At 59.1% G+C, this 20053-nt stretch overlaps 1 protein-coding gene across 3 annotated transcripts; it reads left to right on the top strand.

Annotated features, from left to right (window-relative positions):
• The first annotated feature begins 8114 nt into the window (after window positions 1-8114).
• On the top strand, window positions 8115-17674 carry CCDC201 (coiled-coil domain containing 201). 3 transcript variants are annotated; one of them, XM_072777630.1, is made up of 4 exons: window positions 8115-8255; window positions 10923-10967; window positions 13568-14041; window positions 16408-17674. In XM_072777630.1, exons 1-4 carry the CDS (start codon window positions 8238-8240, stop codon window positions 16492-16494), a joined length of 624 nt encoding a protein of 207 aa, XP_072633731.1. In that variant the 5' UTR covers window positions 8115-8237; the 3' UTR covers window positions 16495-17674. The 3 variants fall into 3 exon arrangements, with proteins under 3 accessions (XP_072633731.1, XP_072633732.1, XP_072633733.1); XM_072777631.1 differs by lacking the exon at window positions 8115-8255 and adding an exon at window positions 8307-9441; XM_072777632.1 differs by lacking the exon at window positions 8115-8255 and having other exon boundaries at window positions 10419-12708.
• Window positions 17675-20053: the final 2379 nt, after the last annotated feature.

Genomic DNA, 20053 nt, shown 5'->3' with positions numbered 1-20053 from the left:
CGCGCCAGAGGCACATCGGCGACAGGCTCACAGCCGTCGTGAGGCCGGAAAGGTCAGCTGGCTCAGGGACAGGGAGGGGCCGCGGGAGGGGCCGCAGCCGGAGGGGCCACAGCCAAGCCGGGCGTCTCAGGGGAGACGGTCGTCCGCGCAGGACCGTCCCTCGGGAAGTGGTGCCGGTTCCATCCGAGTCTCCACGGGCCCCCCACGCCCTGCTATACCTTGGTATGCGTCTGCCCTGCTGCCCTCCTCCGTCCCGGGACCCACCTGAGTGTCCCCATCTCCCGGGAGCCTTGCCGGGGCTCCTCCCCTGCATCCTGGTAGCACGTGACACGCCGACCGGATGAGCCGAGCCGAGAGCGTGTGGCTGCGCGCTGGCCCGTGGGTCTCTCCCCAGCGCCCTGCCCAGGTCACCCGTGGGCACCCCTGCCCATCTGACCAGCGATGGAGGAGCCACAGGGCGGGGAGGGCAGAGTGGGGCATGGGGAGCCAGGCTTCCCTGCTCCCCTGCCGAGTGCACCTGGCGCCACGCCGTGCCCAGCAGCGTTGCCAGACGACCCCCCGGATCTAGTGGGCTTCCCACCGCCATCCCGGCGTGGAGCCACGTGGCCCGAATCAAAGCCTGCAGACACCTGCTGTCGGGGGAGGCCACACGCCACAAGTTCAGGGCAGTCGGGTGGACTGGGGGCAGCACGGAAAGGTGGTTGGGGACGCACGGGGAAGTTTTCTGAGCCAAACACGGAATGTGTGTTAGATCCGCTCAGCAAGAAAGAGCCTCAGCCCTGTGGAACCCCAGCCACAGAGAGACGCCCGCCCTGCCTCCCAGGGTGCATCCTCCAGCCGCTGCTCCTGGCTCAGAAAACCAGGGCGGGCGGCTCCTCCGTGCGACCCCGGGGCGGGCGTCACGGGTGGGGACCTGGACTGTACGAGTGTCCCTGCCAGCATGCATCGGGCCCTGACTGCAGGAGCTGCGGGCACAGGTGCCACCTGCTGCGTCTAGGACTCGGGCAATGGCTGCCTCCGTCCCCAGGGGCAGGTCGCCTGCCCAGCTGCACCACGGGGGCTGGCCCCTCGATTCCCACGTCCCGGCCCATCATGCCACTTCCCTGACCTGTGAGGGGGGATCAGGAGCCCTGAGAGGCTGCGCGCGACCCCCCAGCTGCTACGGGCGGAGGGGGCATCCCCAGATGATGAAACCGCACAGGCCTCCCGTCACCCGGTGGGTCCGGTCCTGCCCCGGCAGCGAGCCGCTTACTCACCAGCAGCGGGAAGTTGGGCAATCTCCGCTCTAAAAAACAATGCAAGGGTCAAGGGCGAAGTCAAACCTTCAAAGGGAGGGAACACTGCAATCCGGAGGCCCCTCCAGGGGAAGGACACAAAGATGTTGTGTCGTGTTCTGCGACATCGGGGATGATGTAAATCCATGCAAGCACCTGGCCGCGGCCCCGGCCCCAAGTGACGAAGGGCACCGTCCTCACACCCGCTCCCCCCAATCACACGGGGAAGTAACCTGGCTCCTGTCACGTCGGCACAGCCCAGATCCCAGAGGCAAGAGCTCGCGACGAGCCCGGGGCCCATGTCCACCCGAGGGCTCCCCGAAGGCACAGGGCTTTCCTCTGCGATGCGGGCCACCCAACCTGCAGGCACACGTCCGGGCGCGGCTGGGGTCGGGGTACCGAGTGCCAGGCGCACGGGCAGTGCCCACCTGTGTTCATTCCCTTGATCTTCTCCAGAACCCATGGCCCAAGTGTCGTGGCCTAGGCTGGCCTCACGTCACCTGGGGTCTGGGTAGAGGGGCATGTTCCCTGCCCCATGCGCACCCTGACTGGCAAGCTCTGACGCGGGCGCCCAAGCTCCCGGGGGCCCCCATGCCTGCCTCCTCCGCTCTTGCTGAAGGCCAGGGTGGGCAAACCAGGGTGGACGCTGGGAGGGGTCAGGAGGGTCACCGCGGCAGGTGGGTGGGGTGGGCTGTGGGGTGACGGGCAGGACTCTGCAGGAGCCACAGACCCCACCTCCGCCCCCATGCCGGGGCTCCCCCGCAGAGGGAGCCGCTCCCGCCCTCCACCGCCCCGTGTATGAAGGAAGAAGTGCAACCCAGGAGTCTGCCCGGGGCCCTGCTCGGCTCCCAGGCAGGCCTTGTTTGGCTGGGCGGTGATGAAAATGCCCTGGAGAGCAGGTCTGTGTCTCCCTAGTGGTGAAGCGTGCCCATGAGTCCGATGACAAGAAAATGCTCCACCACAGTGGCCCCAGGAGCCCCTGGGCAGAGTTGGGGGGACGGGGTCCCTGTTCTGACGCCTGACCTGGGGCTGCTCTCTGCACCTGCTCACTAACCTGTCGACAGCCTCATCTGTCAACCTCCAACCCGCAGAGCTGTCCTTGGGGCACTGGGACCTCCCCATGCCCAGAGGGGGCAACAGTGTGCTGTACTCGTGCCCACCAGGCGTGGGGGGGACACAGCTTTGCCTATTCTCTGACCTGCTCAAAGGGCAAGGACGCCGAGCAGAAAAGTGGGGATCATTTCCTATACTATAGTCTGTAGCACATCAGGCTGAGGTGTCTCCCCAACATCACAGCATGGATGTCATGGGGTGTCTCCCCAACATCACGGTGTGGACATCATGGGGTATCTCCCCAACGTCATGGTGTGGACGTCATGGGGTGTCTCCCCAACATCATGGTGTGGACGTCATAGGGTGTCTCCCCAACATCACAGCATGGACATCATGGGGTGTCTCCCCAACATCACAGTGTGGACACCATGGGGGTGTCTCCCCAACATCACAGTGTGGACACCATGGGGGTGTCTCCCCAGCATCACAGTGTGGACGCCATGGGGGTGTCTCCCCTACATTACAGCATGGATGTCATGGGGTGTCTCCCCAACATCACAGCATGGACACCATGGGGGTGTCTCCACACATCACAGCATGGACATCATGAGTGTATCTCCCCAATGTCACAGCATGTACACAACGGGGGTGTCTCCCCAGCATTCCAGTGTGGACATCATGGGGGTGTCTCCCCTACATCACAGCATAGACATCATGGTGGTGTCTCCCCTACATCACAGTGTGGATATCATGGGGGTGTCTCCCCAACATCACAGTGTGGACACCATGCTGTGGTATCTCCCTCACATCACAGTGTGACTGTGATATATGCACCTGGGGGTGCTGTCACCCTGGTCACACCATGACTGGACACCATGAGTGGCATCACATGCTCCTGCCCAGTGATGACAGTATCCCGTTGGCTGTTCTAAGAGATGTTTACCTATATCTGCTTGTTTTTTACATTCTCCAGATGACGTATGATGTGGAGCAATTTTTCATGTGCTTATTTGGTGTTTATCTTCTTTGGGGAATGTGTCCATTAAGGCCTTTGGCCATTTATTAATCAGGTTGTTTGTTTTCTTGTTTTTGAGTTTTAAGCGTTCTTTTAACTTTTTTAGATAACAGTCCTTTATCAGATTCATCTTTTGTAAATATTTTCTCCCAGTCTTTGGGTTTTCTTCTTTTCTCCTTATGTTTTCTTTCACAGAAGTTTTTAATGTTACTAGTGTCCAGCTTCTACATTTTTGCTTTTGTGGATCACACATTTAGCATCGAATAACTCATCACCATACCCAAGGTGATCTAGGTTTTCCCCATATCACCTAAGAGTTGATAGTTTTTCATTTTACACTTAAGTCTGTTTGACTTAATTTTGTGAAAGGTGTAAAGTCTGTGTCTAGGTTCATTTTTTTGCATATGGACACGCAGTTGTTCTGGTGCCATTTGTTAAAAAGCCATTTCTTCATTGTATTATCTTTGCTTGTCCAAGACCAGCTGACTATATTTACGTGGGTCTATTTCTGGGCTCTCTAAGCTGTTCCATTGCTCTCTTTGTCTATTAATTACCAATATCCCTCTCTCTGCTATAGGGTCATAGATTATGATTACCATAGATTTAGAGTAGGGCATGAAGTCAAGTAGCGTCACTCCTCTCACTTTCTTCTCCAGTACTGTGTTGCCTATTCTGGGTCTTTTGCCTCTCTCTCTTTTTTAAGATTTTATTTATTTATTCATGATAGACATAGAGAGACAGTGGGGCAGAGACATAGGCAGAGGGAGAAGCAGGCTCCATGCAGGGAGCCCGATGCAGGACTTGATCCCAGGACTCCAGGATCACACCCTGGGCCAAAGGCAGATGCCAAACCGCTGAGCCCCCCAGGGATCCCCTTGCCTCTCTTTTTAAACTTTAGAATCAATTTATCAACACCTCCAAAATAACATACTGAAACCTTGATTGGGATTGCTTCGAATCTATAGATCCAGTTGAGAAGAACCCACATCTTGACAAAATTGAGTCTTCCTATCCATGAACATGGGATGCCTCTCCATTTACCCAGTTCTTATGTAAGATCCATCAGTCTAGTACTTTTTCATATAGATCTCACTCATATTTTGTTACATACAAGTATTCCATTTGGGGGGTACTAATGTAAGTGGTGTCTTTTTAATTTCAGATTCTACTTTTTCATTGCTGGCATATTTAGAAAGGATTGACTCTGGATCTTGGTATCCTCCCACTTTTCTTTAATCACTTATTGGTTCCAGGAGTTTTTTCAATGATTCTTCTTGTCATCTGCAAAGACAATTTCATTTACTCCTTCCCAATCAGTAGACCTTTATTTCCTTTTCTTGTCTTATTGCATCAGCTAGGACTCCCACCATGATGTTAACAAGTGAGAGATGGGACATCCTTGTCTTGTTTTACTCTTCGTGGGAAAGCTTCAAGATTCTCATCATTAGGGGCACCTGGGTAGCTCAATGCCTGAGCATCTGCCTTTGGCTCAGGGGTCCTGGGATCAAGTCCCACATCAGGCTCCCTGTGTGGAGCCTGCTTCTCCCTCTGTCTGTGTCTCTGCCTCTTTCTCTGCATCTCTCATGAATAAACTTTTTTTTAAAATCTTAAAGAAAAAGATTCTTACCATTAACTGTGATTAAACTGATTTTTTATTTTTATTTTTTGGGGTTTTTTTTTAAACTGAAGTTTTTAGAGATATTCTTTATCGAGTTGAGGAAGTTCTCCTGTATTCACAGTTTACTGGTTTTTTTTTTTTAAAGATTTTATTTACTTATTTATTCATCAGAGACACAGAGAGAGGCAGACACACAGGCAGAGGGAGATGCAGGCTCCCTGCGGGAAGCCCGATGCGGGACTCGATCCCAGGACCCTGGGATCATGCCCTGAGCTGAAGGGCATGAGCCCCCCAGGAGTACCAGTTTACTGCATTTTTATCATGAATGCATACTGGATTTTGTCAAATGCTTTTTCTGCCTCTATTGATATGATCATGTGCTATTTCTTTAGCTTGATGTGATGGCTTACATTGGATGATTTTCAACTCTCAAAACAGCCTTGCACACCAGAATAAATCCCATTTGGTCACAGTATATAATTATTTTGTACATTGTTGGATTTGATTTGCTAATATTTTGTTGAGGATGTTTTCGTCTCTGTTCATGAAAGATATTCATCTATAGTTTTCCTTTCTTGTAATGTCTTCATCTGTTTTTGGTATTCTGGTAATGCTGGCCTCAAAGAATGGGTTAAGAATTATTTACTCTGCTTATATTTTCAGGTAAAGATGATAAAGAATTGGTATAATTTCTTTCTTTAAATGTCCAATAGGATTCACAAGTGAACCTGGCTCTTTCTGTCTTGGGAGATATTTTGACAGTTTATGTTTACAAATGTTAGTGCATTTAAAGCAGTCCCTGCGCTATGATCTTTTGCACTTAATTGATTATTAGTGAAGTTTACGGGGTTTTTTCTCTTCTGTAGTGGTTTCCAAATAGTATCAGTCATTAGCCTCGTATTTATAACCCGAGGTCAACTGCAACCTTGAGTAAACTGGTTGCGTAGAATCTGTTCTAGGAATATACATGTTGGGTACAGAATAGTAAAGTCAATGGGACACAGGACGAGATGGAAATGGGGCTTAGACCAGGTGGCCCAGCGGTTTAGCTCCACCTTCAGCCCAGGGTGTGATCCTGGGGTCCTGGGATCGAGTCCCACGTCGAGCTCCCTGCATGGAGCCTGCTTCTCCCTCTGCCTGTGTCTTTGCCTCCCTCTCTCTCTCTGTGTATCTCTCATTAATAAATTTGTTTTAAATCTTTAGAAATGGGGCTTAGAAGGAAAATTCATCATATTCTGTGATCCAGAGACAGCCGGCATGGCATGTCACACGGGGCCACCAGGAGGCCCCCGGGGCGGCCAGGAGGCGGCAGTGGGAAGGGGGCAGGGCCCAGGCCGCAGCCCTCACTGGGTTTCCACGGGGAAGGAGAGCAGGGCAGCCGCCTTGAGGAATCCCGGCGGCCTCTGAGCTGCGGGGTGGCCCCTCGTGCCTAGCTCCCCACCCCGGGCAACCAAGCCAGAGGAGCACCGTCTCCGGGGCTGTGGCTCTGGGCTGCTCAGCGCCCAGCAGAAGGCATGGTGCTCCGTGCCAGGTCCTCCCCCCTCCAGGGACCACTGACCCCATGCGGGCAGCCTCTCCCCAGCCAGAACGGCGCTAAAAGAGGCCAAAGCATCACCATAGACAGAAAATAAAAATAAATATCCGATGCAGAAACAATAAGTAATTCTGTGTGCTGGAGTCTGAAAGCCCCAGCGCGAGGTGGAGCGGCCTCACTGAAGGAAGTAGGTGAGTGGGCGCCGATGCCACCCGCTGCCGGGCGCCCCTGGGTGTTCCCCGGCCATGATCCTAAAGCTCGGGACTCAGCCGTCGCTGCCCTGGGCCACCTGCGGGTCCGTCCAAAGCCAGGCTCCGACTTGCTCTTTCCTGCGCCAAGAGGGTCCCTTGTGCCCGTGACACGGTTTCAGTGTGACAGGCCAGAGACACACGCCTCTACCGCTTGGCTGAGTGGTGCCTGAGGCCGGGCCCCTGTCCAGGGAAAGGCCCCCAGCCCTGGGCACACGGCCTCCCCCGGCCCCGCTCTGGGAACTCGCTGGGCTCCCCCAGGTGCCAGAGCAGGGTGTGCGGCCCGCTCCTCCCCGGCCTGGAGCCCAGGGCCTCCCCTGCCCCAGCCCCTGCCCAGACCCCGTGCTTCCCGCCCAGGGCGCCACTGAGGGTGCTGGGGACAGGCGACTCGGCGTGCCCGACAAACGTGACCCAAGACACACACTGCCCATTTCGAAATTGTTTTCAGTGGCAAACGCAAACAGAAGAGGCTGCGGCTGCGCTCAGAGCAGCGGTCCCTGGTGCCAGGTCAGGGGGACTCGGGTCAGGAGGGCAGGGCAACCGGGGCACCAGGAGGTCAGGGGACCCTCAAGACAACAGGACACTGGGGTGTTCTCCAGGAGGCCGCACCTGGCTCACACGGCGGGACTCGGAACCAACTGTCCCCACTGTGGCCCTCACCTGGCATCTGGAAAAGGAGAGACGGCACCAGGAGAGGTTTTTTAAAGTGCTCTTTACTATGAAACGTTAAGAGGCTGGTCAAGGGGCGCCCGGGGGACTCAGGGGTTGAGCAGCTGCCTTGGGCCCAGGGCATGACCCGGGGGGCCCAGGATCGAGTCCCGCATCGGGATCCCCACGGGGAGCCTGCTTCTCCCTCTGCCTGTGTGTCCGCCTCTCTCATGAATAAATAAATACTTAAAAAAAAAAAAAGAGGCGGGTTGGGTGGGCCCCAGCTTCTCGCCTGCCCCCCTCCGTCCCCCTCCCAGAAATGCTGGCCATGGGGGAGCTCACCGTGGCGGTGGCAGCACCGCTAGTGCCGGGGCTGGGCACCACCAGCAAGGCAGGCCAGGTCCCAGCAGACCCTCGGGGCCGCCTGGCGGTTCTGACGCCCACCCTCTGAGGGCTGGGAAGGACTGTCCCCAGCACCAAGGACACTGTGGGTCACACGTGGCTCCCTACTCGGGACACGGGGGCATGGGGACGCAGGCCTCACCCTGGGTGCCTGGTGGGATGATGGTCTCCACTCCTGTAGCTTGCGGTGAATATGCACGAGGATGCCAGGTCCGGCGCCACAGGAAACCCGAGCACACACACAGGTGTACCTGGGAGCCCACCAGGTGGAAACCCCCGGGCCTCCGCCCACACATGTGCGCTCCGCCCTGCATCTGCGCCACACAGGCAGCAGGTGCAGGCCGAGCACCGGTGGATCCACGCCCCTGCCTGGCCTGTGGGCGGCGCCGCGGGTGCTTCTGGGCGCAGGCTTCCTGCGGCAGCTGCTTCCTTGTGCAGAGGCGGGATGGCGCTCAGGGCTCAGGTACCGCTGCCCACCTCCCCTGGCCCTGGGCGCCCTGCGCTGGGACCCAGCACGGCCTCCCCTGACTCACCTGTGCAGCTCTGCGTCCTGCACACCCCACCCCCCATTCCCTCCCCAGCCCGGCCGGTGTGGCTTTGCGGGGGGAGGCGGGAGGGAAGCCCACGGGATGCCCGCTCCGTGTGCCCAGGGGAAAGCAGGTGCAGGACCAGCAGGGTCCCCGGGGGGCGTCACATAGCCCTGCGCTTAGGGGGCCCCCACTGGGGTGGGACCACCCCCCAACCACTCCCCAGCCTGGGGAAGGGGCGGCCCACGGCTCCTGGTCTCCTGCACCTGGTCAGAGGAGGAGGGGCCCTCCTCCCTTCTCCATTTCTAGGCCAGGTGTCAAAAGGCTTAATTAGATCATTAGATCCTTAATTTTCCTCACTTTGGAAAAAAATAGAGAAAGACTGTACCCAAAACATGGAGATCTTTTCTTATCGGTGTATTAGAAAAACATTTGTGTGTGTTTTTTTTTTTAAACCATTAAGGGTCCTTGCAAGTGCGCTCTCCCCGGGTTGGAGAGACGATGGCCTCTTTTATAGGGACTGTGCGCCATCTGTTTTCACTGAGGATATCGTGTGTTTTTCTTTGCAGAAGTTTAAAATTTTATGTTTAGTTTAACTTTTCTCCTCCACGGCTTCTGTGTCATGGGTTGTCACATGAAAGCCCTCCTTCCGGCCGATTTACAGAGGAATCCGCCCGCATTTCCTTCCACCGTTTTATTTGTTTATTTTTTTTAAGGTTTTTATTTATTTATCCATGAGAGGCACAGAGAGAGAGAGAGGCAGAGACACAGGCAGAGGGAGCAGCAGGCTCCCGGCGGGGAGCGGGATGCGGGACTTGATCCTGGGACCCCGGGGTCACGGCCTGGGCCGCAGGTGGCTGCTCATCCACTGGGCCCCCCGGGCGCCCCTCCCTCCAGCGCCTTTGTGGTTCTGCGCTCACATGCGTCGGCAGAGGACAGACAGAGAGGGGACACAAAGCCGAGCGTCTATATGGGGTCTCAGAATTGCAGCTCAGGAACAAGCTGAGTCTCCTAAGAGCTTAGGGGGTTTTGAAGACAACGGGGCATGTTTGCAAATGCTGCTGAGGAAGAATCTGGTAGGTGCTGGCACCGAGAAGCCGGGCGGGCCCAACAGGATTGATGGTGAGTCGCTCACTGAGCAAAATCTGCTCCAGTAGCAAGTTGCAGGGGCTCGGGGGTGTGGGGTTCGGCCCGGTTCCAGGATCCCGGCTCCACCCTGAGGATGGAGGATGAGGGTGCGGCCCCCCAGCTCTGCCCAAGCCCCTCCATGTCAGTGACCCCAGGCCATGCCGTCTCTCATGACATTTATGCCTTCTGTGCAGCTGGAATTTATCTCGGTGGATGCTGCAAGAACTCCACTTCTTTCAGAGTTTTAAAAATCATTGTTTTGTTTTAATAATCTGAATGGTTTTTTTTTAAGAATTTATTTATTCATGAGACAGAGAGAGAAGCAGAGACATAGGCAGAGGGAGAAGCAGACTTTGTGCAGGGAGCTTGATGCAGGACTCGATCCCAGGACCCCGGGGTCATGCCCTGGGCCGCGGGCCAACACTCAACCTCTGAGCCACCCAGGTGCCTCAGTAATGTTAATTTTTAAAGACCATAATATTCGGTCCCTCATAACTTATTTTCATGTAGGATAGGAGGTAGGGACCTGGCTTTGCTACTTTTTTTTTTTTTTCCCTCAATGACTGGCCCGTCAGAACAACATGAAATGAAACAAAACAAAAACAAAAACAAAAACCTTCCCCGCGCATTTCAAACCCATCTCTTCCCAAATAACATTCCCAGAGGTGGGTCCAGGTTGCTTGTGCTGAGTGTGTGTCTGTAAAAACCACAGGCCTCCCTGTAAGCTGTCGGCCCTACAGGACTGTCCTACAAAAAATGTATCCGACTGTTCTTTCGGAAAAGCAGGGAACAATTCATTGCGTATGGTCCTCGGGGCACTTCCGTGGAAAGGTTAGGTCACCACAGCAGCTGGTGATCGTCCGTGGGAACAGGATCTTTTGCTTCTTTTTCATCCACCAGAGACTGAAAAAAAAAAAAAAAAAAAAGCCCAGAACCGTGAATTAGCCCCGATTAGTAATTGGTTTCTGTTTCTCTGAATTTCCTTGTGTCTTTAGCTCTATGGTGATGCTGCAGCGTCTGCATCAAAGGTACTTCCAGCAAGAGAACATCCCGGCCTTTATGGTTTAGCACACAGCTTTTTTGTTTTTATTAAGATTTTATTTATTTATTCATGATAGAGACACAGAGAGAGAGGGGGCAGAGACACAGGCAGAGGGAGAAGCAGGCTCCATGCAGGGAGCCCGACGTGGGACTCGATCCCAGGACTCCGGGGTCACGCCCTGGGCTGAAGACGGCGCTCAACCACTGACCCCCCAGGGACCCCCTAGCACACGGCTTTTGTTCCCGGGCTCACCTACTGTATCTGCCCGTGAACTTGGCCTTTCCCAGGGTTAGCCCTGGAGACCGAGGTGCTCCCGCGTCTCCCCGAGGCTGTCTCTGTGGCCAGCACCCTCTGGATCTTTCTGGAGCCCTCCGTCTCCCGTGCGGCCTCCTGCAGACAGCGTGGAGCTGATTCTGTTTGCCTTTGTCGACAGGGCACAGGGGCTAGACCTGTAAGCAGCAACGGAGATCCATACACGGTAAGTAGGGATCCACAGAGACGCGTCTGGGCCCTTGGTGGCTGAAGGAGTGGCCGCCAACGCCATCGGCCGCTGCTCCCTGTTGGAGAGGGCGCCTCAGGAGGGAGTGGGTCCCCCCACGGGACCCGAGGGCCGCACAGCCACCCCGGTCAACGCTTGGGCACTTCCTGCCGTGGACCCATTCTCCGGCGTGAATCCAGTTTTTCAGGGTGGTTCGAGTTCGCGTTCATTGACTTGTAAAGGATTTGCAAAAGGAGAACAATGTGGGAAGAGCACGCGGGAGCCCCACGGCGGAGGCTCTGCAGCCCGCCCCCACCCCCGCCCCGGGAGGGCTCTCCCCTGGGTGCTGCGGCCCCGGGCCCCCTCCTTGGTGGGTGTGTGTGCAGCCAGGCCCGGTCTGGGCTTCCGGCTGGGCTTGCACCCCCGCCGGCTACCTGGTGGTGATGCACTCACCTGGTAAAGACGCCCTGAGAGCCCCGGGGACCTGGTTATGCATGTGTCCTGGAGAAACAACCCTTCCTCCTAGGTGGGTGGCGTCTGCAGACCCCCTTCAGCCCTGCCCCGCCTCCAAGCCGCTGTGGAAACTCCAGCCCCTGACCCCGCTCTGGTATCCCAAGCCACAGTCTATCCTACGTGTCCGTTCAGAGAGTCCGGGACATGGCAAATCGGGGCGGGGGGTGCGCGGTGGACAGCCACACGACCATCCACGCGTGCCAGGGGCCGTCTATGACGCATTAACGCTTCTGTGCACGGGACGCGTGGTCTGTGTCTTTTGTTTAGCACAGACTGCTAAGGGCAGCCACTGGGCGAGCAGGACTGCGGGGAGGTGGAAATTGGACTTTCTCGTTTTACCTGCCCCCCTCCTGCGTGGCTGCAGCCGGGACAGCTGACCCCAAGGGCCCTACGGGAGACCCGAGCTCCCACCCACAGAAACTGAGGTCCCAGCGTCTGTCGTAGGCACCTCGGTGTGGGTCTCATTGGTCTTGCCGCGATGCTCACGCGCTCCCCGCTGCTGGCAACGTTCCCAATCAGGCTGGCGCTAAAGGGAACATAAGCCTCTGTCCTCGGTTCTCTAAGAAACATTTAGGCCTTTATTACGTCAGTCTCATTCCCGTGCTCTCGGCTCTGCCACCCCAAAACTCAGCGCCAGGGACATCCCTTCAGGTGCAAATGCACAGCAGGAATTCAAGGAAAACAACGCGGCCGTGCCCCGCGTGACGGGTGGAAGCTGGTTCCACCTTGGTTTTCTGCCAAGCCTGCAGAGCGCGGGCGTCCGGGAATGTCACAATCACCCATCCTGGAGGCTTCATCCGCCTGTTCTTGCAGAAAAGTTCCACTTCCTCCCACACCGTGCGTGCCGGCGGCTTCTCTTAATACTCCTGGGAAGCACCGCCTACCGTGGACGTTGTGACCGGAGACTGTCACTGCCGCTGCCAACGGGGGCACGGAATGGTCCCCCGGGAGTGCGTGCTGTCCACTGTGCACCCCACGGCTGCAGGGGCCGGGGCGCCGTGGGTCCCTCCTCAGGATGCAGGTCTCCTCTCCTGGGGCTAAATGCCCAGAAGTGCAATTCCTGGGTCACACGGTATTTCAACTTCTCATTTCTTGAGGCGCCTGCACACCGTTCTCCAGGGTGGCTGCGCGGGTCCGCACGCCCACCACAGGGCCGGAGGCCCCCTCGCTCCGCCTCCTCTGCGTCCACCTGTGGTTTCCTGTGTTGCTGACTTCCGCTGCCTGACAGGTGTGAGGTGGGCTCTGCATTTCCCTGATGCCAGGGACGCGGAGCCTCTGTCCACGGCTTGTTGGCCGTCCGCGTGTCTTCTTTGGTGAAGTCCCCATTCAGCTCCTCTGCCTGTTTTTCAGCTGGATTATTTGGGGTTTTTTGCCGGGTCGCAGGAATTCCTGGTGGACCTTGGATAGTATCTCCCCCCGTTGGTGTTGGTCACCGCGGGAAGCTGCACCTCTTTAAAGCAACCCGAGGGCTCCTTTCAAAGAACAAATGCTCAGTCTGTCCCGTTGTTGTCACATGACTTTTCAAGGAGCGCCGTGGAGGCCGGGGCCCTACGATGCTGATAAAGCTATTTGCTGAGGATGGTTTGTCAGCATCTGCAAAGGCCATGAGCACAGCACTTAGAGGGTTTTCACCGAAGCTTGTTCTGGAAGGAAACACTGGCTCGGGGGCTCTGGAGCTCGGGGGCTCGGGATCAGGATGCTCGGTGTCCCGCCCGCTGCACCCCCACCCAGCTCCTGTCCCCACTGTATAGAGAGCAGATGCTCCCCTCTGCTGAATGTGGATGTTAATGTGATTTCATTGACGACGTTTTACAGTTTTCTTTTGGGGGGGGAAAAAGTGACTTTACCTGAAAGCAACTTGTTTTTTCAAGTCTATAGATAAAAAAATTACATTTTTGACCAATGCTTGCTTTTGACCAAAAAAATAGAACAGGCGAGGTTGGCGGAGCGCTGGCGCGGCGGGAGGGTGCTCCGGGCAGGCCCAAAGCTCTGCACCCAGAGCAGAGGCCCAGGAGGAGGGCGTGCTGTCCTGCACACCCACCCCCCGGGACCTTCCAGGGAGCAACCTCCGCGCTTTGTCCTGACAGTTTCCTGCGTTGAGCGACGCCGAGGAAGATGAGGCTCCTTCCTTGACGATGGGTCAGCAGCGCTGGGGAGAGGCGGTAAAGCACAGCACCCCGCAGGAAGGCTCCCCCCGCCTGCGCAGGCGGCCGCCGGGCGAGGTCCCCTCCCGCCAGGGCGAGGGCCCCGAGCCCTGGTCCCGGCGGCCTGCGCGCGCCCCCCGGAGCACCCCATCCCTCCGGGCAGGGCCTGGGCGCTCGGCCCCCCTGCAGACCCCGCGGCTCTCCAACGGCCGGGCCTCCAGGGCGGCTCGCGGGCAGCCAGGGCCCCGCTCAGGGCACCCCGCTCCCAAGGAGGACCCGCCCGCACAGGCCTCGGTCACGCGGCAGCAGCACGCGGAGTCCTGCGCACCAAGGAGCTGGCCTGGCCCCACGGGGCTGCCCGGGATCCCAAGCGCGGCCAGGAGGAGGCGGAGGGACCCGGAGAAGATGGCAGCCGAGGTAGGACTGTCCCTGTCCTGGACCCCAGCCCTGATCCAATCCCAACCCTGTCCCAGGTCCAACCCCGACCCTGTCCCTGACCAGTTCCCAACCTCGACCCTGTCCCCGATCTAACCCCAACCCTGTCCCCAACCAGTCCCCAACCTAAACCCGACCCTGACCAGTTCCTGACCTTGACCCTGTCCCCAACCTTCATCCTGATCCAACCCCAATCCTGTCCCTGACCAGTCCCTGACCCTAACCTGACCTTGTCTGCATCCCTGTCCCAGATCCAACCCCAACCCTGTCCCTGACCAGTTCCAGACCCCAACCCAGTCCCCGACCTCAACCCTGTCCCTGACCAGTCTCCAACCTCGACTCTGTCTCTGACCAGTCCCTGACCTCGGCCCTGTCCCAAACCCTGTCCCAGATCCAACCCCAACCCTATCCCCAACCAGTCCTCGACCAGTCCCCGACCTTGACCCTGTCCCTGACCAGTTCCCAACCCCGACCCTGTCCCCAATCCTGTCCCAGATCCAACCCCAACCCTGTCCCCTACCAGTCCCCGACCACGACCCTGTCCTGGGCCAGTTCCTGACCCCAATCCCATCCCTGACCCTGTCCCAGATCCAACTCCAACCCTGTCCCTGACCAGCCCCCAACTTTGACCCCGTCCCTGACCAGTCCCCGACCTGAACCCGATCCTGACCTTGTTCCCAACCTTGTCCCAGATCTAACCCCAACCGTGTCCCTGACAAGTCCCTGACCTTGACCCTAACCCGGACCAGTTCCTGACCCTGACCCCGTCCCTGACCAGTCCCTGACCCTGACCCCACCTGGAGGCTCAGGGTTCTGTGGAGGCAGCTGCCCTTCCCCCACGGCTCAGCCTTTCTGATGTCCTGGGCCTGCCCCACCTGCTCCGAGGGGCCAGGCGACCCCATGTAGAGCACCTGTGACCCCAGGTCCCCTCTGCTCCCCAAGCTCCCGAACTTGCTGCTGTGAATCCTCCGGGCCTTCTCAGGGTGAGCCAAGTGGTCCCAGACAGCCGCGGCTCTTTCCATTCCTCTGAGTGAAGATCTGGGGGCCTCCCCCCATGGCCCCTGCCCCCCCACCCCCAGGGCCCCTTTCCTGCTGGGAGCTCTGCTTCCCCACCTCCTCTGACGCCCTGGTGTTCTAGAAGGTTCTGAGAAGGGCCCCGCTAGGGGACTTAGGCCTGGCCCCTCACACAGGGCCGCAGCTGACCCTGGGTCCGGCTCTGCTGCCCTGGGGTGACCCGTGGGCAGTGGATGGCCTGGGTGCCCGGGGGCCGGACGGGTCCCCCTGGGAAGTTGCCCTGCACTCTGCTGCACCTGCTGGACTCCTTGCCGCCTGGACAGCCGCCCTCCAGGTCTCCTCGGGGGGCGCGTGGCTCCACGTGCCCGGGCCGCTGCAGGAGCCCGGCTCCCCCGCCCTGCTGCTGGGCCTCGCTGGCGTTTCTGGGCACCCCTGCAGGGAGCGTCCTTGAGGCCCCCGCCCTGCGCCACGGCCGCCCTGGCTGTGTGGGGAGCCGGCCTCGCAGGGCAGGGGAGCCCCGCCCGCCATCCCGAATGCCTGCCCGCCGTCGGGTCCCCGTGGGCTGGTGCTTCCCCCCCCCCCCCCCCCCCCGCTTCCAGGAGAGCTGTGAGGTGGCTGGAATGTTCCAGAGCTGACGAAGGCGCAGGGCCCGAGAGTGTCCCTGTGGTGGACGTGGTCGCGGGGGGGCAGCCTCTGGATGGCTGGGGTCCCTTGTGCGGGCGTCAAGCTCCCAGCACCCTGACTGCTGGGGTGGCCACAAGCTCCCCAGAGGCCCCCTCTGCTGTCCTGCTCCGCCTGCACCTCCGTGGGCAGCCCCAACACCAGCCTCTCCGGGTCCTCAGGGATAGCTCCTAGTTTTCATGCTTTCAGGCTATTTGGAGGACCCTGGAGCACTGGAGACCCCAGATCTCCCTTCCCCCCGGTCCCTGCCCCAGGGCACCCTGGTCCGGTCTGACTCAGCCACCTGCACCCCCCGCCGGCCGCCCCCACTCTGGTTCCCGGGAGGCCATCGTCTGGGTTTGGAGCAGGGCTGTTCCTGGCCTGGACCCCTCTCCGCTGCAGCCGGGCACCGTGGGGGGACCCCAGGCCCTGGGCTGGCCCCCCTTGGCCCTGCTCCCCTCCCCCCCCCCGCCTCCTGTCTGCACCCTCATCAGACTGGGTCCCGGGCCCTTACCGGGCCCAGTCACACCCAGAAGCAGCCCTCCGGGTGCTGCAATGCCCGGCAGGTGGCAGTGGGGGTGCCGAGAGCCCGAGGGCAGGGGTGGGCAGGGGCGCAGCCTGCGGGGCCTGTGTCCCTTCCGCGGGTCTTCTCAGAGCTGCCCTTCCTCCCCCAGAGGGAGCGCGTGCGCCAGTGGGAGGCCCGCCAGCTTTGGGACATCGAGGAGGCCACTCAGCATGAGCTCACCCTCCAGGACGAGTGACCTCGGTGCCGGCCCAGAGGCGCCGTGTTCTGGAGCCCCCGCCGCGGCCTATAGGCTTGTTCAGCCTCTGTCCATCCGTCTGTCCATCTGCAAGCCCCAGCCCGTCCTCGGGGCTGGCCCAGGTCCCCCTTGGACCACCGTCCTCTTTACCTGGTGCCTCCTGAGTAGGGGCTCCCACTACTCAGACCCCACATGTGGCTCTGGGGGGCACCACCGGACAGCGGGACGGAGGGAACGGAGCCCACAGGGGATGTGGATGCCCACCACCCATCCCGGCGGCACCGGCCCCTGCCGCCTTCCCTGGTGTGACCCAGGGACAGGGTGACATATGTCGAAAGCAGGGAGCGTGGCGACCTCCTTGGCACATGGGCCGGTGCCGCCACCCCCCCCCCACCTCGCAGGGAGGGCAGGCCCAAGGCTCCACAGGAGGCGGCTCTGTGGCACGGGGGCGGGGGTGGGGTGACGAACCCAACCCCCTGCAGCTCGGGGCGCCTCGGCCCCACCCCTGGGCAGCGTTGGGGTCCCGCCCAAGGGCCGGAGGGGTCTGGACCCCTGGGCTGCGAAGAGGAGGAAGCGGGACGCCCAGGGCTCGCCACCCCAGGCCCGCCTGGCACAGACGTGTCGCGGGTCGCCGTGCACACCTAGGCTTTCACCTTACGAATGTGTTCACCCCCCACGGTATTTGGACACACTTGGTGGTTGGTTTTGTCTTTGTGTCCTGGCAACGGGAAGGAGAGCGCTGGGGCCGCCTCCCCTGGGTCGCCTCCAGGCCTGACAGGTGTGGCCCGACTCGCAGGGACAGGGACACAGCAGACACAGCGCTCAGCTGGGACAGTCGGGGGCACCCCGGAGCCTGGACCGGGCCCAGCAGGCGGGGTCGGGAACCCGGCTCTCCCTGCGGTGGTTCTGAGGTCTCCAACCTGGAAGGCCGGGTCCTCGCGGGGCGGGGCGAGGGCTGCGGTCACTGGGCGAGTCACCCTGAGGCCACCTGCGTGTGCTAAGCGCTTGGACGCTCCTGAGTGCCCTGGGTGGGTCCTTCCCATCTCCCCCTTGTCTCTGCTTCTTCCTTTGTTATGACAATTAACGGATTGGGGAAACAGGTTTATTTTCCAAGCCACAGCAGCGGAAAGTCTGGCTGTAACTGCACACCACGCAATAAACCCTTCGGGGCTAACCCTTGCCCGCTTTAGTGTTGGGGTAATAACCCCCCGAGCGTCTGTGTCTGATGCGAAGGGATTCCGATGCGGAACCGAGTGGCTTTCTGGTCTTGCTTCGGTCCTTTGAGAGGTTCAGATGCAGAAAGAGGCCAGGGAGGAGGAAAGCAGGATGGAGGGACCTTGGGACGGGGCGGGGCCGGGGGGGGGCGGTTCCTGAGCTTGGAGCCCCAGGCACCCCGGGGGAGGGGTTCTGCTCCTCAGATGCTTTCCCAGGTGCTCCTGGGGCATTTCCTCCCCTGTACGATGGCTGGCGAAGCAGACTCTTGCATTTCTACAAAGGGGCCCAGTTAGTGCTGGAAATGCGACCTCACATGGCGTCTCCCCCCACAGCGTGGATCGGGGTGTGCTCCGGTCACGGGAGGCGTGGCCGGGAAGCCGCCGGCGGAAGGAGCAAGGACTGTGCCCGAGGTTGGGACGTGGTCCCCAGGGAGGGCATCCCGTCCGTGCCCACCACCTCTGCGACCCCTGCGTCCCCGGGCCCCGGGCCACCTGCAGACAGGAGGGCGCTCCGGAGGTGGGCGCTGCTGCTTGGGCCACGGGGTCTCCCCTGAAGCAGCCTGCTTTTCCCTCGGGCAGTTTCATATAACGGGAAAAGAGAACTGACCCCCTTCTAACTTAATCTTTATCTAAAGGACACATTTTTCCCCCTGAAATACGCTATTGACCCAGGGCGTCCGACGCTCACACAGCTTGTCACTGTGTCAGAACCCGGTTTGAGGGGCTGCCCGCGTTGGGTTCAGGTGACCTGGCTAAGGACATCTGGTTTGTAGACCACTCGCCACGGCAGTCTCAGCACCTGTTGTTTTAAGTTTCTTTTCGCTGCAAAACAAAGGCTCAAAACAGCCTGTGTTTGCCTTGGTTCTGGTGGCTCAGCTACGCCTCTGCCTGGGCTCCTGCAGGGGACGTGCAGCAGGTGCTCATGCGGTGCACCTGGGCACAAAGGGGGACCCCCAACTGCGTGTGGGGGTGCAGGACCCGGGGCCCCGTGCCTTCCCAGGTTCGCCCAGGTGTATGTGGCCGCCTCGGCTTGCAGCCGTGTAGGGTGGGACACAGACCGTCCGTGCTCCGGATCCCCTGCTCGAGGGCCGGCATGGGGTCCAGCGTGCCAGGTGGCAGCTGAGGGCACAAGCAGGGTCACAGCGTCCCCCACTCACAGGTTTGGGGGCTGCGGGCAGCTCCAGAATCGTGTCTTTTGTGCGAGCCTGCTCAGCACGAAGCATCTTATACTAATGTCTACCAATTCTGTTAGAACCCTACAGGCCACTGCGTAGGCTAAAGGGTCTTAGAGTTACGAGCTCCCTGCTAGCTAGCAGCCGGCGGGGCTCCTGGGTGCGGCATCCGAGTGGGCACTCGCTGCAGCTCTGCTAGCTGTGTAATATCCTTTAAAACATATACTAAAAAATAAATTAAAAATAATAAAACAAAACGCAAACCGCCCAGAAGGGGGACATAGTACCTCCGCGTTCTCACCACGTGCGTCCCTCACGGAGGCTCTGTGGATGTGAGTCTGCCTGTTCCCTGGCGGGTTGTAGCCCTTTCTCGGAGGATTCGATAAATGGCCTTTCTGTTTCTCCGGGGGGGGGGGGGGGGGGGGTTATGCTCTTCATAAGGACTTTTTAAATTTCTCTACTTTGGGGCAGCCCCGGTGGCGCAGCAGTTTGGCGCCGCCTGCAGCCTGGGGTGTGATCCTGGAGACCCAGGATCGAGTCCCACGTCGGGCTCCCTGCATGGAGCCTGCTTCTCCCTCTGCCTGTGTCTCTGCCTCTCTCTCTCTGTGTCTATGAATAAATAAATAAAATGCTTAAAAAAATAAATAAATTCCTCTACTTTGGATTGACTTTATTTGAACTTAGAGATACAACCAGAGGAGCCACGCGTTATGCTTGTGATGACTGATTTTATGTGTCAGCTTGGCTGGGCCACTGAACCCCCCTGTTTGGTCAAACGCCAGTCTAGATAGTCCCGATGTCATGCTGAAGGTACGGTTTTGATGCGATTGACGTGTACATGGACCCTGATTGAAGCAGATCAAGCTCCATCACGTGGTGGGCCGCGTCCAATCAATTGAAGGCCTTAAGAGAAAAGCCTGAGGTTCCGGCCCCCCCCCCCGCCCCAGAGGAGGAGGGATTTCTGCCTTCGGGCTGCCTTCGGGCTCCAGATGTCAGCCTCTCCCTGGGTCTCCATGTACCGCCTGCCCTGCAGACGGGACCTGCCAGCCCTGTGACGGGCCCTCATAGCTGTCACGTGCTCCTACCCCTCAGGATGGCGTGCACCCCATGATGTGTCTGCCGACCTCTGAGGGAAGATGCGGAGCAAGTGGGGGCTGGAAATTCGCCCCGGGT

This window comes from Canis lupus, chromosome 15 (genome assembly GCF_048164855.1).
Source record: "Canis lupus baileyi chromosome 15, mCanLup2.hap1, whole genome shotgun sequence".
Taxonomy (NCBI): domain Eukaryota; kingdom Metazoa; phylum Chordata; class Mammalia; order Carnivora; family Canidae; genus Canis; species Canis lupus.
This window is presented reverse-complemented; position numbering and strand designations above follow the sequence as displayed.